Source organism: Taudactylus pleione, unplaced genomic scaffold, assembly GCF_031769625.1.
Source record: "Taudactylus pleione unplaced genomic scaffold, aTauple2 ptg000041l, whole genome shotgun sequence".
Lineage (NCBI taxonomy): Eukaryota > Metazoa > Chordata > Amphibia > Anura > Myobatrachidae > Taudactylus > Taudactylus pleione.
Window position 1 is genome coordinate 35,381,115 of NW_028284443.1, and position 17,940 is coordinate 35,399,054.

Sequence of the window (17,940 nt, forward strand, 5' to 3'; positions counted from 1 at the left end):
TCCTTTATAAGCGTTCAGTTTATCTCCTAACACAGCTTAGTAAATAGACCCCTATGTATTTTAATGCATTATGGAACTATCCATTTATAGAAATAAACGGTAGCAGTGACAGCCAGATTAAGTAAATATACAGTAAGAGCACTGTAGGGCAGGAGTAAAAACTCTGAGTTAACAGATTTGAATGTTGTACTAGATGGGAGCTTCTAAGAAAGAGATGGGATTAATAGGATGCAGTAAACAAGGCCAATGACCAAAGGGCATCCAGTGATCTGACACCTCTTGACACATTGAAGTTTACAGCAGTGCTTACAGGCAAGGCATTGTCAGTGAACGTCAGTGAACACAGCGTTGTTACTGTATCATCAATTGCTTTACATCTATAGCCATATAGTACATTGGTCCATTAAAGTAAGACTGTCAGGCTTTTACCTAGGTTTCATTGATGTGTACTCCCTATCTTATAGACAGCAATATGTCTATAATGCCAGGTACACACTAGACATATCGGACGACATATTGGGCACATCGTCTAGTGTGCACCCACAATGTCACTGACGATGCTCGTCATCAACAACATCGCCCGTTGGACATTGTTAGCCAAATGCAGCATGTCCTCAACCGTCGCCTCCGGCATTGGCAAGTGTGTATGCACTTGCCGATGCCAGCACCCCGCTGGGTGCCGTCGCTTAGGAGGTCGGTATCGTCTAGTGTGTGTACCAGCCTTATTTTTTTTTTTTTCTAAAAGACAAATGTATTACATTTTCCATTGAGTACAGTATAAAATCTGCATTAACAAACTAGGGGTCTCATTTATCAATGAGTTTTATCATACGCAACAAGTTTTAAAACGTGTTGTGTATGATAAATGGTGCTCAAGTCAGTCTGCTCCCAACTGTCATATTTCAAACAGATTGCAGTTAGGAGCTGATTGGCTGGAGCACCATTAACATACACAATGAGTTTTAGAACGTGCGTATGATAAAACTCATTGATAAATGGCCCCTAGATATACACCCATTGATTCACCTATACACCTATACAGTACATTTAGACATCTCAAGGTGATGAGGCAGAGTTTAATATTAGTGCAACTATTTCAGTGTCCAGGACTTTATCAGATTCCTGCAGCTAATAATGTAGAGCTTATCCAGAAACCAACAGATCCAACCAAATTGGATGGGAAAATACATATTATACTTGCTTCTACTACTTTTTGCATGAGGTTGGTTTTGTGGCATAAAACTACTGTACGTAATTTCAAGAAGACTCTTCATTCTTGTGATGCCTGCAAAATATTACTATATTTTCCACTCTTTCACTGAGTATAACATTAAGTAGTATATATTGGTTGAATCCTCTTTAAAAAATAATAGTGGTAAGAAGAGACATTTCTTAGATGTGGCTCCATGATGAAGTGCTCCAAGGAGTGTATTGGCATCAGATAACCAAACTGAGTCAAAGCCGCATGTCTGAACTGTAAGGGGTATATTTACTAAAGTGAGAGTTTTTAGAAGTGGAGATGTTGCCCAGAGCAACCAATCAGATTCTACTTAACATCTAATTAGCACCTTCTACAAGATAATAGCTACAATCTGTTTGGTTGCTCTGGGCAACATCTCCACTTCTAAAAACTCTCACTTTAGTAAATTTACCCCTAAGTGCATAAAAAAAAGATATTGTTTGGGATCTCAAGTTCATAATTGAGCTTTGCAAACAATTTTGATGAAGGACTGCATTACAGTTCATGCAATTACTACGTCCCATATCTTTCCCACATATGACCCTCTCTGTCAGGAAGTCTCGTGCAAACACCATTTGACCAGTGCTTGTTCCAGGTTCTTGTGTGTCATTATACGAGAATGGCTAAACAATTTGGCTCACATATATTTGATAAAATGAACCACAGGCTAATAAAGAGGAAAACCTCTGACATTGCTGTAACTAAACTGCACATGCCCGATTTGCTGGAAAACTTTTCTGATCTCAGGTCCCCAAAGCCAGGTGCTATAAAACTGGATCTTATCTAGCATTCAGTGCTAGATGATTATTTAGTGTGTGCTGAAAATCACTGCTAACCATTCTGCTCTGGTAGATCTTACTGTATACCTATTTAGGTGCGATTCCTGACTACTCTTTCTGGCTGTTTATGACCTTTCTGTGTATCAGACCTTAGCTAGATTTTGACTACGTGTTTGCATAATCCTGCTATTGCTTGATCCTTTTGTTATCTGCCTGGAATGGGATTGTATTGCCGCCGGTTCAAATCCCGACAATGGCTGGCCGAAGGCAGGAAATCCCGACAGCGTAGGTAAGTACAGCTAACTATCCCCTCTCCCCCTCCCCTAACCCTCCTTTAGGGGTGCCTAACCCTAACCTCCCCCCCAGTGCCTAACCATGACCTCCCCCGTTAGGGCCTAAACCTAACCCCCCGGGGCCTAACCCTAACCCCCCTTCCCCTAGCCTAACCCTCCCAGGGGGTGCCTAACCCTAAGTCCCCCCGTTGTGCCCTAAACGTAATCACCCCCCCGCGCGGCTAAGAGGACGGGCGCCCGTACTTACCTCGTTCGGGCCCGCGTCATTCTGCATTCCGGCGCCGGGATTATGACAGGTGTCGGTATCTTGATGCCTGTCATAAATCCCTAGCTGGCATTTCGGCGTCGGGATTACATCCCATCTGCCCATATCATACTGTATCTGTAAGGGACTTAACTACACTATTGCTAAACCCTTTGATACTATCACCTGTTTATATGTGTACTGAAACCAGGACTGCCCAGACTACACTTAACTTAGTGTTACCATCTAAGCATTCTAATCCTACTAAAACCCAACAACTCTTGTTCCTCACTTCCCATTGCCATTACCAAATTGAACTCATGCCATTGAGGTCCTCCTCTGAACATATTGGGTAATAACTTTTCCCTAGTCTTGTGACACTCTGGAATACTAGTTAGTCCCCAAAAGCTAGGATTAAACCAAAATGTAATATTACAAATTTCTAGATATACATCATGGGGCCAACAATGATGACCTAAACAAGCTGACACCTCTACAGGATTCTCCCAACACTGAAAGTACCCTTGTAGCCTATAGAGCACTGATATGGCAACTTGATACACTTCAGGGCCTACATTGGCTGGCCCTCTAATCTTCAAAACCTAAACCTTTAATTTCAATAGTAATTTCAAATATACATTTAATCAATAAAAGAAACACGTCTCAGTAATATCATATCAGCAAGCATGTTAAACAAGTGTTAGTAGCTATAACAAACATATCGGAAGATCAATGGTGCTTGCAACCTTGTGGACACCTGTTGCCATTACTGCTTCAAAGTAATAGTTACACTACTAAAATTCTGGCAAATCACAAGTATGAATAGGTTGGGAGGCTGAATAGTATATATGCACACAGTTTGTAAGGCAGAGTTGCACAACTCAATGGGAAACTGTAATATCTTTCTAGTCATATTGGAAGGAGAAGATTCCCATAAAAAAGTTGACAAGTCTATTAATATTTTGAAAAACACACCTGGGAGTATAACAGATTTATATAGGACACATATGGGCCTATTTATCATCACTTAATTTTTACAAAAGCAGGTGAAAATTAAAATTTTCACCTGCAATTGTAAAAAATAAGTGTTCGGCCATTCATCAAGAAGGTAAAGCAGGAAACATCACAGATACCTCCTGCTTACCTTCCTCTGGAGGAGTGACCCTCTGTCCCCATACACTAGTATCACAGATATCTCCTGCTTACCTTCCTCTGGCGGAATGGCCCTCTGTCCCCATACACTAGTATCACAGATATCTTCTGCTTACCTTCCTCTGGCGGAATGGCCCGATGTCCCCATACAATAGTATCACAGATATCTCCTGCTTACCTTCCTCTGGCGGAATGACCCTCTGTCCCCATACACTAGCATCACAGATATCTCCTGCTTACCTTTCTCTGGCGGAATGGCCCTCTGTCCCCATTCAACAGTATCACAGATATCTCCTGCTTACCTTCCTCTGGTGGAATGACCCTCTGTCCCCATACACTAGCATCATAGATATCTCCTGCTTACCTTCCTCTGGCGGAATGACCCTCTGTCCCCATACACTAGCATCACAGATATCTCCTGCTTACCTTCCTCTGGCGGAATGACCCTCTGTCCCCATACACTAGTATCACAGATATCTCCTGCTTACCTTCCTCTGGCAGAATGACCCTCTGTCCCCATACACTAGCATCACAGATATCTCCTGCTTACCTTTCTCTGGCGGAATGGCCCTCTGTCCCCATTCAATAGTATCACAGATATCTCCTGCTTACCTTCCTCTGGCGGAATGACCCTGTGTCCCCATACACTAGTATCACAGATATCTCCTGCTTACCTTCCTCTGGCGGAATGACCCTGTGTCCCCATACACTAGTATCACAGATATCTCCTGCTTACCTTCCTCTGGCGGAATGGCCCTCTGTCCCCATAACAAGTATCACAGATATCTCCTGCTTGCCTTCCTCTGGCGGAATAGCCCGCTGTCCCCATACACTAGTATCACAGATATCTCCTGCTTACCTTCCTCTGGCGGAATGGCCCGATGTCCCCATACACTAGTATCACAGATATCTTCTGCTTACCTTCCTCTGGCAGAATGACCCTCTGTTCCCATACACTAGTATCACAGATATCTCCTGCTTACCTTCCTCTGGCGGAATGTCCCACTGTCCCCATACACTAGTATCACAGATATCTCCTGCTTACCTTCCTCTGGCGGAATGACCCTGTGTCTCCATACACTATTATCACAGATATCTTCTGCTTACCTTCCTCTGGCGGAATGACCCTCTGTCCCCATAAAATGTATCACAGATATCTCCTGCTTACCTTCCTCTGGCGGAATAGCCCGCTGTCCCCATACACTAGTATCACAGATATCTCCTGCTTACCTTCCTCTGGCGGAATAGCCCGCTGTCCCCATAGAATTCAACAAGCTCCAAAAATATTATGATTTCGGAGCTTGAGATGGTGAATGCTCCCACTCCGGGTTCGCAACCCACTAGTCCTGTTCTTCGAAGAGGGATCCTTTGGCCGGCTTCTTTCAGAGCAGTGATTTTCGGATCAGCTGTCTCCGCGCCAGACCAATGCTGAATTGCTTCGGCGCTCACATCGAATTAGAATGTTAATTATTGGGACCCAGATAATTAGCATCATTAATTGACCCCACAACAATTTCAGTAAATATATGGTTTTGGTTATATTAATGTTACCTTAGATTAGATAACAGTCCAATCGGCAAAGCTGAACATTAAGGCTATTATATGGCTAAATAGGTTGTTTTTTTTAAACACACATTCATTTAAAAGAAGTTACTGGTGCAAGGGCTATAGAAGAAGACATAGGGCAAAATGTACTAAGTGGTGTTTTGGTATTATTTAGGTAAAAAAAAAGTCAAGGCTGCGCTGCAAAATGACAGGTTACTTACTGCCGGTCACTACATAGAAATAAATGGGGATGTGCTGATTGGCTGAGAGAGTGGAAGCTGCCGCTCTCAGTCCTGTAAGGGGACAGTTCAATGGGGGGTTTTTTGCAAAGATTCCGGGATGCCTACATGGACCAAAGAGGACCTGCTTCATGAATTTTGTAAGTATTAAAGTGGGGAACATTGATGGTGCTTTGATATTCAGTTATGTTTTATTCTATTCTAAAGTGTGCTTTATCGGTGGTTTTGGCCTTAGTAAATCAGTGGATAGCAAATGACCTTTGTTATCCGCTGACCGCCAGAATTAAGAACCCGCACTTTAGTAAATTTTGCCCATAGACCCTAGTGTAAGCGTAAAGGGATACCTGCTTCTTCACACGCCCAATTCTGATTCCTTTTTATTCCTTGGATTTTCTAATTAGTAATACCAGTGGCTAAATGGCTACAGCTTAGAGGAGTGGGGACAGCATAAGTAAAGCCATTCTCCAAGTCCAGTAGGCCTATATCCAGCCAGAGTTGAAAGGAGCTGCCCCCTGTATGTTCCCTGAAGATGTCCCATATCCATAGCATGGATACAGAGGGAGAATTTTCATTGTAAGGACCCAAATAATTCCATACATAACTGCAGTTTTTAGGAGCATCTAGTCATAAAGGACTTAACCTTTATGTCCCTATTCCTGTGTTGTTATGAGCACATATAGTTAGAAGTATAGGCCAATGGTCAGAGTGGACACATCTGTAAATTGGGCATACTGTTCTCAAAACAAGCGTGCATGGAAAAAATGTGTACAGTACAGTCAGTGATATGCAGAGTGGTACTCATATTGTCATGTGACCACATCTAAGTGTGTACCTTGTTTACTACTAGTCATCATCATGCGTTGTATTGTGTAGAACATTTTGTCTAATAATGTGGTGAGTTGTCTTTTCCCTTACATTCTCACTGAGTAAATGACAACATTTGCTGATTGTGGATTTTGGAGCAAATTTTGCATGTTCTGCTTAATCAGGGTAAGCTACACTGTTATCCCTTGAATTTTTGCTGTCTTTATATTTTGGCGGATCTTTTGTATAGCCTCTTAGATCTGAATCAGGGTGGGTTAACCATTAGCCACCAGCATCACATGCTGGGCATCAGTCCATGTGGACCCTTGCCCAGCATCACATGAAAGAGAGCACATGCCACTTTTGCAGCCTTCTAACAGTATTAGAGTATGAAGAACTGATTTCTTCCTGGGGATATGTGAGGCCAACCTGACACTTCATAGCTATACACATTTTCTCATTCCTGCATATCTAGCATCTCAGCTGTACTAGCAACAATGCTGCTGTCATTTTCAGCCAAGTACTGGGAGATCTGCACCGTCTCCACAAACACCTCTGCCTCACATTTGTGGCTCATTTTGGTGCCTGTTGTACAGCAATGTGTAAATTTAGGGACTAAGTGCTGCTCGGACATATGAGGATGTTAAAGTCGGCATCAGACAGGAGTAGAACTCAAAACCAACATGTCTTCATTCTTCCACAGTTTACTACTTGCTTAAAAATCTTCTAAAAATACACCAGCATTTACTAATATACTTTTAGCTGGCTAGTTTATCCGGCACTGCATAAGTACTCTACAACATGCTTTTCAGACTTGAGATTAAATTAAAATGCCATCAAATGAGAGACTTTATTTTTTTCTAATAAGAAACATGTTGATAAATATAAACATTTACATGCAAATCAAACATGCTTTTAAGCTTAAACATTTAGAATTAGAAGGGAATATTGTTGGAAGATGAGACTATTCAGCTGTAGTCGTTTTGGTGTTTTTCTAATGGTCATATACTGTATGTGGGTTTGGGGCTGCCCACTTGGGGGACGAAGTTACATCCCCTTTCCTCTCTTTTTTTTGTCTTTTTATTACTAATTGTTGATTTATTGTTATTTATTATTTTTCATATTTATTATTGAAAATGTTTTTTTTATTATTATTATTATTATTATTTTTTTTTTTACTGTTCCTTTGTAAATATATAGTAATTCGAAGTACAACTTGTACCTCATGCTACCTTTATGGATACATGTTATATTTTATCCATAGTGTTTTTGTGTGGATATGCTGTTCAGTATTGTTCATAGTACTCTGTACAATTTGAGATATGCTCAATAAAAACATCATTAAAATAAAAGAAGGGGGTGCAATTAAGGTTAATATGTGGACTCATCAGAAATTTTGTGAGTTCCTTAACTATTGCTACACCCCAAAACAAACCATTGAACTGAATACTATTAGCAGTCTACACAGAATATCAGTCACATTCTCAAGTGTTATGTATTGGGTAATTAATGTGTTTCTTTTCCCCTCTCCACAGGTAGCATTTACTGTACTTTTCGACTTGGAAGCTCTATTGAAGATTTGGTGCCTAGGATTTACGGGCTATATTAGCTCCTCTCTTCACAAATTTGAATTACTCCTTGTAGTAGGGACAACTCTTCACATTTATCCAGTTCTTTACCACTCTCAGTTTACCTACTTTCAGGTACTGTATGTGTTGCAGCTGTTTTACTTCATATCTTTCTACCAGTAATATAAAAGCATACGTTGGACAGGTATAGCCAAAGTTTTGTATATTTTAGAGCTACTGTGTGAGTTCCTAAAATTCTGTAACCTATGAACTGGTCATACATGTAATGTAATGTAATTAAAAAAGCAAAAATCAATGCATGAAATCACAGCATACTAAATAAAAGGTTCATACATTGTATGCAACTCTTCCTTAATCAGTTTTCAATTCAGTAGGTCCAGAGTTAGCTGTGAAGCCATTTTTTCAGTATGCAGTGATGTATTTTGAGACTCAAGGAAATCGTAGTTTTTAAGACAATGGGCTCTATTTATTAACATTATTTTTACTAAAATAAAGTGAAAAAGGGTGTTTTCACACCCTTTTCACATTATTTTAGTGGCACCTAAATTTACTAAAGGGCAATTGGAGTAGAATTCGTAAAATTCTACTCCAAGCACTAATTATCACATATTTTTAGTAAGCAGATCGCATTTCCCATAATTGTAATGGGAAATGCGATCTGTCTGCAAGTTACTAAAAATAAATTGTGAAAAAATACTGGGGGAAGCGCTGTGATAATGTCGCCAGGGTCTCCCCGGTTACCGGACTCCTGCTCTGCTCTCACAGGCAGATCAGAGCCGGGTTCCAGTAATCAGCTGTGTGGTCGCAAGCACTGGGGCCGCACTGGGGGGTGTCGTGATCGCGGGGGGGATAGCGGCGGCCGGTCAGCGCATGCGTGGGCACTTGTCACAGTGATAAGGCTGCTGAAGGGCCACGCCGGGACACAGTTTATTCGCAAGGTCTGTTCCGGCTTTGCAATTTTAATAAATTCATATGAAAAAAGCATAATTCGCAATGCGAGTTAAATCGTTTTGATGATCACATCACAACCACAATGTAAATGCGGATTGTGATAAATAGAGCACAAGGACACACCTAGGGATAGTCCCTGTAGTTTATATTGATATTACGGCACAAAAAAGTATGGGCATATCATATTTTATACTATTTGGTCAATTTTTACTATCTCAGCCACCTAACACTTATCACAAGCAAACTCTGCATGCACTAACTGCAACTTAAGTGTAATAAATTATTTGTGCATGATTGCTAAATAATGTTGCATATGGTATTTTCTATTTGCAGGTTCTAAGGGTAGTTCGACTGATCAAGATATCACCAGCTCTGGAAGACTTTGTATATAAAATATTTGGACCTGGTAAAAAATTAGGAAGCCTAGTAGTATTCACTGCCAGTCTGCTAATTGTAATGTCAGCAATCAGCTTGCAAATGTTCTGCTTTGTGGAAGAGCTAGACCGCTTCACCACATTTCCTCGGGTATGTACTACAATTATTATTATTATTATTATTATTATCCTTTATTTATATGGCGCCACAAGTATTCGGCAGCACCTTACATAGTACATAAAACTAATAAGTGAACAGAAAAAAAAAAAAGTAACTTACAGTACAGTGAAGGCCATTATATACATTGCTGCAATAGATGGTTCAAATCATTTCTCACTGGCAGGTCACAGAGAGTTTCTTCGGGAGTAATACTATCTCCCATGCTTTTTGCAGTATACATGCTACCATTGGGTGAAATAATCAGACGTCATGGCCTGGTCTACCACTGCTATGCAGATGATACACAACTGTACCTGTCCTTTGCTCCAGGTACAAAGGACCCAATAACAACCCTAAATGGCTGCCTAGCTGAGCTTCAGGAGTGGATGAGTGCCAGTTGGCTGCGACTGAACCGTGATAAAACAGAGGTTCTTATGATAGGTCACAGGACAGGGCTACAGCATAGCCAACCAACAGGACTTACGCTTGGGGGTTCAGAATTACAAAACACTAAACATGTGCGGAATCTTGGTGTTGTTCTGGATAGTGGCTTGACACTTAAACATCAGGTATCAGCCACAATCAAATCCTCATTCTTTCATCTGAGGAACATAGCCAGAATCAAGCACTTAATTCCCTCAGATCTGCCTAAAGTCATACATGCATTAATATCATCACGCCTATACTACTGCAACGCCCTCTACCTCGGTCTCCCAGCAAAAGAATTACACCGCTTGCAGATGGTACAAAACGCAGCTGCCAGGCTATTAACCAACCAGCCCCGTTCCAGCCACATAACACCCATTCTCTACTCCCTTCACTGACTGCCTGTCAGATGGTGAATTGCTTTCAAGATTGGATTAATAACTTACAAAGCCCTTCATGACCATGGCCCAGGGTACCTGAAGCAGCTTCTGATTCCTTACTGTCCCACTCGATTACTGCGATCCGTTGACAAAGGACTATTAACAGTACCTAGAATCTCACGGAATTCATCTGGGGGTCGAGCTTTCAGTTTTGTGGCTCCAACCTTTTGGAACTCACTTCCCCGCACAGTTCGAGAGGCCTCCACTCTAGAATCTTTCAAAAATAGACTCAAGACTCACCTATTCAACCAAGCATTTCACTAATGTCCATTGTTTAAGCTTATTTTGTATTTTGTACTATAAATGTAAAACACTTTGAGTCCTTTAGGAGAAAAGCGCTATATAAATAAAATTATTATTATTATTATTATTAGTGATTAAAACACTCGCAATTAGCAGCAGGGAGTTGGCAGAGACGTGTTAGGTGCCCTTATGAGGAGTAAGGAGTAGAAGAAAGTGTAAGGAGAAGCACATGAGGAAAGAGGTCCCTGCTCATGAGAGGGGAGGGGCAGACAGGCATGACACAGAAGGGGAAGATAAGGAGGAGAGAGTATTATGTGGGTTAGGATGAGAGCTGGAAGGCCTTGATGAAGTAGTGGGTTTTGAGAGCCCGTTTGAAGATATGCAATGAGGTGGAAAGTTGGATAGGGAGAGGGAGAGAGTTCCAAAGGTAGGCAGGAGCACATGCAAAATCTTGGATACGGGAGTGGAAGTAATCAGTTGGCAAGAGAGGCAGCATGCATTTGTCAAGCGAAGTGGGCAGGCGGGAGTGTGAAGGGAGTGTGAAGGTAGAGAAGGTCAGAAATGTATATGGGGGAGGATTTAGTGAGGGCTTTGTAGGCGAGTGTAAGAACCTTGAATTGGCATCTGAAGGGGAAGGGGAGCAAGTGTAGGGCTTGAAGGAGAGGGGAAGCAGATGTAAAATGTCTGGAGAGGAAGATGAGCCGAGCAGCAGCATTGAGGACCGATTGTAGTAGAGAGAGGTGGGAGACTGGGAGGCCAGCTAGGAGAAGGTTACAGTACTCCAATCTGGAGATGACCAGTGAGTGGATGAGGGTTTTAGTGGCATCCTGGGTAAGAAAGGGTCTAATCCTGGAAATATTTTTTAGGTGGAAGAGCCAGGACTGCGAGAGGTGCTGAATGTGTGGTTTAAACGAGAGGGAGGAGTCTAGGATAACTCCAAGACAGCGCACTTTGTGGGTAGATGAGATAGTTGTGCCATCAATAGATAAACAAATTGTGGGAAGTGAGGTAATGGAAGAGGGTGGAAAGATGATCAGCTCAGTCTTAGACATGTTAAGTTTAAGAAAGCTCTGGGACATCCATGAAGAGATAGCAGAGAGACAGTTGAAGATACGGGTAAGGTGCAAGTGGGAGAGGTCAAGGGTGGAAAGGTAGATCTTATTTGGAGGTGTGCCATGCGGGCACATCTACAAATAACGTCACGTAGGGGGCATGACCTACAGTAATTAGGCCACGCCCCCATTTTCATCGCACACTGCGGGCACAGGGTGCTCCAACCCCTGGAGCCGGCCCTGACAGTGAGGGATCATTTATTCATTATTTTTTACTGTTATTCCTCCACGGTTTACATTATAGCACATAATAAAGACTACCACATCAGTAATGCTCCCATAGTGCGTGCTATAATGTGATCAGGTGAGGTACGCTGTTATATTAATTAATCTCTGAATAAAAGAGTGGATGTCACACTAGAGTTTTAATCACACATCAACTGAAATACATTATATTTAAGAAGAACCTGTCACAGGGCATTTAAAATATTACTATAAATTGTGAGATTTAAAAGTGCTGCAGTTTCCCAGTGGTAAACTGTACTGTATGTTCACAATGTCAACACGTGAATGCCATAATGGTCTGAATGTTGACATACAGAAAGTTGATATGCACAGATTGTCACAATGACAGATTGTTGACATGACATAATGTCAACATTGTGAATGTTAATAGTGGTGTTTTACCAATTTTAGGGTTAGGTTTAGCGTTAGGCTGTGAGTAGGGTTAGGGTTAGGCTGTGGTCAGGGGGTCTGATTCAGAGATGTACACAAGCCCTTTGGTTAAAGTACTTCTCCATGATTTTGAGGTCTGTGCATGTGCAGAACGCTTGCAGATACCCCAAGCCGCAGCATGATTGACATGCTGCTGCATTTGGAGGGTGGAGTGGGGGCGTAACTGATCAGCATTCCCAGAAACAAGGGCATGTCGACCCCGTTTTCTGGGAGGGACAAGGCCAGAGTCTGTGTCAGTGGATGCAGATTTCCTGGCCTCGCAAGTGAATGCTGTCATCAGCCTGGTCAGCCCATCTGACATGTAGCACATCAGATGGAACGACCCCGCTGACACTGCACGTGTACGCACGATTGAGCGTACACACTATGCGATCTAAACAATGTCATTCCAATTTGCTTGAAAACTAAATATCGTCCAATATATTGCCTAATGTGTACCCGGTCCTAAGTCTCAGCTTACACAGCCTGCCCAAAGTATCAGCCAGTCATAATGATGATTCGAGGCATCGTAAACAGACGCTTCATTCGGCGCAGACGCAGCAAGGAGTTGTCCTTTTTTCTACAAGTTGGGTCAGTCAGAGAAGTGATATGTAGAACAATTGCCGCCTGCTGCATGATGATGGGATTAGATTCATCATGCCCCATCCAGCACTGCATGGTTACAGGATGTGCATCAGCATGCTACAATTCTGCCCACTCCCAACTTCACGGTGGTATCCTCCACATCTCTACTACAACTAAAAGAACTAGCATGAAAAACGCTTCTGTGCTGGGCCACCAATTACTCTCTGGCCCCATTACAAATGATACTTGGGTTCCCCCTTGCCTGTGTGTGAAGCCTTGGTAAAGAGCCGGTGCTGTACCTGCTGGTTAGGGGCTGTACACATGCAGTGGATTTCCCTCATGCATAATGCAACTGGAGCAGTGGCAGCACAATCAGCTGTCCCCCAACTCTCCCAGTTTTTGCTCATTGTACACCATAGTTACCCTTATTCAGTTTCTCAACAAAACTGTAAATGATCAGATGTAATTGGAAAATCTTTGGCTCAGATTATTATGTTCTTCTGTGTTATTCCTTCATGACATAAGCACGTCCAAATCATCCATCCTAATTTGCTCAGCCAAACGTAAATACCTGGGGTGGCTTGTTTTCTGTTTGTCTGTATAACACATTCTGCCATTCATCAACTGTTGTTTTTACTTTGATTGAGCTGTTTAGCCACAAATCATATAGAATATTAGAACCATTGACCTTGTTCCTTGCATGCCTCTATGTAATATTTTGTTGATGGAACAGGCAGCTCTTCTAAAGGGCATTGTTGTTACATAAATAAAAACAAGGTGTCACCCCCAAGCAAATTGCACATTTGTGCTAAGCAATCTGATGTAATGATTTGTGAAAGTCCAAGTTTACAGGAACATTGTCAGCTCTGATCAAGCTGCTAGTAAACTGTTTAAAATAAATGTAGACATCTTTAGCCTGGATCTGTCAGATACATTTTTTTTATTCTTATGCCCCTTAAGTATAGAAAGCAAAACACAAAAGCGTGTTGTCGTAAGTGCGGAGTGTGTTGCTGTTTTTCGTTTTGTTTGTTTCTGTAATTCAACTCTTCAAATGAAAAATAGCATTTATGATTGGACCCTTTAAATGGTTTAAAGTGAATGGAATTTGTTTTATCTTATAACAATGCTTAGGTAAAAAATATATCAGCTGATAAAAAGCCAAACCTGGTAGGAGCTGAGACCTCTGACTTAAGGCGCGTATCCACTACACGATATAAATGGATGATTGAACGATTATGACATCGTTATCATTCAATTGTTAATCAATCGTGCAGTGAATATGCCAGCAACGACCAGCGATGCGCACTCCCGCTGGTCGTTGTTGGCATTTATCATCGCCTAAATATACTGCCCAACCTGCCGATATCGTCAGGTTGTGTATGTTCGGGGATGAGGGAGGGTGACTGCACTGAACGACATATCGTTCAGTGTGGGCACAATATCCACTGCACAGTAAAATGAACGCTTGAACAATAACAATGACGTTATCGTACAGTCGTTCATTAGTTGTGTAGGTGGATATGTGCCTTTAGCCTGAGCTCTGAAAGACAGGACCTATTACACTGAGCAGCACTCATTGTATTACCAATCATATTAGAGCGATTTTGGTGTAACTTCATGGTGCTGCTGATTCCGTAAATGACATCGGTTTTGCTAGATTGGCTCTAATTCTTGAGATACAAGGATGATAAACAAGAAAAACACAATATACAACTATAAACTGACTGCTGCTTGGGTGGCCTATCACTTATATATTGAGGGAGAATATTGTAGAATAATCGGGGTGTAAACACCTTACATTCGCTTGTCTCACCTTCTAGAATGTGTCAAAAGATTCCAATATGCACGCATTATGGCTAAGGTCCCTCTTACTTGAGGGTATCCATTATTTCAAGAACTAGAGACAATTAAAAAAAAATACTTTATTTTTTTAATTCAGCAGCCCCAAAATACCAAAATATGTTCAAATATCCTTGGCAACGAAGCAATTTTGTTTATTGGGCTGTGTTATCAATTAGGCCACTCACGTTTATGGTCAGATTGGTAGATTGTTCCTTCTGTGTGACCACATCTCATGGGGCTTTTTAGTGTGTTTGGCAGATGTCTGCCAATGTGTCAGATAGAGGGCAGCTGCTAGCTGGATTTACAGGCCAGTTTGAATATCATCCACTCAACTACTTTATTTTGGGGAGATCCACATATACGGTATTAACAGGCTATTAAGCAGATTTCAACAGTAATTTTGCTGCATTTGTGCCCAACTGAATACCAGAGCTCTCCCCAAACTCCCAATTTTATATTACTTTTTATTTTAGTTAATTTTCACTTTATTTTTGTCTATTCAGTACCATTTGAAGAAGGTTTGTGTGGGATACTGTGACTGAGGTTGGAAACCTATCCTATTAGCTGAACGCTCATTTATATGGAGATACACATGATGTCTGCTATACTACCTCACATTATGCAATGGAAGTGGATTTAAGAGAATTGTTTTGTGATGTATGTATATTTATTTGACCAAACTGGTGGAAAAGCATATATAGTAAACTTATAATAATGTCGTTTGGTGTCTGTGGGATGTATCAGGTCAGTTTTTGATACTGGGATGAGCCCTTTATCTGGAGTTTTTGCCTGATAAACAGATTACCTGCGTTTCTCTCAGATTATCCAATGTTTACACCTGAGATCACAGAGAACATGAGGATGGTGGCCTGACTCTAACTAACAAGCATCGAAAAGCATAGCTTAGTGTAGCTAGCCAATGCCATTTGAGGATGCTGCTAACCATTCCCGGCAATGAGAAACCAATGAAGCCAGACAGGCTTTTCTGGTTCCCAACCAGGAAAAATACCTATGCGCTCTGGCCTCACATACACATATTATTGGAACCTGTTAGGCTGCAGGTGAGATGGAGAAAAACACTTTGGAGGAAGAGGCCCGGATTGATAACTAGAGCAGAAACTCTGTTTTATACTGTATTGTATACTTACCTACTCTTCCGATTTGGCCGGGAGCCTCCCGAAAATTGGGTGGCACTCCCGGCCTACCGGAAAAGTAGGTACACCTCCCAGCCGGCCGCCAACCCCCCGGACCCCGCCGCGAATTCCAGACAAACTCCCGCAGCAGGTCCACCGTGACGTGATTTGCGCTGGATAGCGTCATCATGACCCTGCCCCCTGCTTTACAATGTCCAAAATCTCGGCATTGCGTAGCGGTGGAGGGGCCAAAATGAGGTGATTCCGTGGTTGCGCTCCCCGCTCCTCCCCCATTGCCAGGTAGTATCCCCAGCCGCGCCCCCCTCTACTGCTCCACGCCTCCATTTGTCCGACCTGGCTTCCCTCTCCCGGATGGGGCTGCCAGAATGTTGGCAAGTATGCTGTATTGCTGTGATATACACCAAACGATACAAGACACAATCTGCATTTGAAAAGTGACTGTGGAGTGAAAATTTTGCTGCAACTCGCATTGTGCACATTACAGGTTTCGCCAGAATTTATCTTCATGTGCTGGGACAGAGTTTGTGAGAGAGCTCTGTCCCAGCGAGCAGGCCCGTAGAGAGCCGGTTCGGGAACCGGTAATGCTCAAGGGCGTGGCCTAATTGCGGGAGTGAGTAGAGAGGCTGCTGACAGGTAAGAGGGAGGAAGGGGGTGGCGGCACTCCCGCCCCGCTCGCCACCCCTCACTGGCGAGGATTAGCAACAAAGTGATAACTATACTACTATCACTTTACTTCTGGTTGCATACCCGGCAAGCCTTATGTACTTGCAAGGCTGTCTGGCTGCGCATGCACCAGTATGGACTGACAGAGAAAGCAATGCAGAAAGATAGCTCATAGACTGCTGTGGGCTAATGCTTTCTGAAGATGGTGTTAACTGTTGTCCAGTATGTTTGCCCGATGATAGATGTCTAAAAACGACCAGCGGGAGCACGCATCGCTGGTCGTTTTAGATATTTTAATGAGTCGATTTGCAAACGATTAATGAACGATTGAACTATAACGATATCGCTCTATTTAATTGCCTAGTGGATGGGCAGCATTAGTCATTTGAATCAGACTTTGGCTTACTGGGCAGACTGCTGGATTTATACTCCTATAGACTAGTTTAAAAAAGTTATTGTGTAAACTGGTCTTTGCGCCATAGTAACTGCTGAAAATGAAATGAGTACTAGCAACGTATTTTCATCTAGAGCCTCGCATAATGATGCCAATAGATCTTTGCAGGCTAATTGTCTTAATGACTGCATCTCATTGATGGCCGCACAATGTCAGGGGAGTGTCGGTGTCAGGGACACCATGTACCAAAGGACGTTCTGAGCAACTATAGGGTTGCTAAGAAGTCCAATGATATTGCCGATGTCCGATTGACGGTTTGCCTTTGTGCGCAAATCGTCAGACTCACGCCGTGGCCAGTGGATGACTTAATAGGACACCCATCGGCTGCAGCATTACCATACAGACACAGTAGCAGCTGCAACAAGTTTTGTAATCATATCATAGGGCTTATAGAACACAAAGGTCTGACTCACTAATACTGGATATGACCTGTCTAAATGCATCTGGAAAATGGTGACAACTACAGTATGTTCACCCACTCATCACTAACCCTACCATGTATTGTTACTTTCTTAATTGTTGCCTAAATGCTCAACATGATTATGTGATTGTTATAATTCCACCCACCTATTTTATTTTTAAACAATAATCTGACACATTAATCTCTCATTCACTGATTGCATCTATTCTTCACTCCTTTAGATTTTAATGATAAACCGTAGGGGAATGCTAACATATTAGCAGGCATTGATGTAGTCATTGTCAGGGCATATGCAGAACTCCAATAATTTTGTATCTTTTTACAAAAGAGGAGTCTAATGCTAGGTACACACTATACAGTGTTTGGGCCGACATGACAGATTAGTATGTACACTGCACCAGGACCTGACGGTCGGTTCAAAACCTGTAGATCAGCTCCCAATATAGTGTGTGCTGCACGTTATGTCGTTCACGTCGTTTTGGTATCAATGAGAAAATGCATTGTGCAAAACTACGCACCTTGGCCGATGTCTGCTAATTTGTAAGCATTCCCCTACGTCAGGGGTTCCCAACCATG

The 17,940-nt window shown here is 42.2% G+C and overlaps 1 protein-coding gene across 1 annotated transcript in view; it reads left to right on the plus strand.

Annotated features, from left to right (window-relative positions):
* Positions 1–17,940, plus strand: part of NALCN (sodium leak channel, non-selective) — a 665,599-nt gene that overhangs the window by 345,714 nt on the left and 301,945 nt on the right. The window contains exons 12-13 of the mRNA XM_088456607.1: positions 7,832–7,999; positions 9,170–9,361. Coding sequence (XP_088312733.1) covers positions 7,832–7,999; positions 9,170–9,361 — 360 coding nt within the window. The remainder of the gene's footprint in view (positions 1–7,831; positions 8,000–9,169; positions 9,362–17,940) is intronic.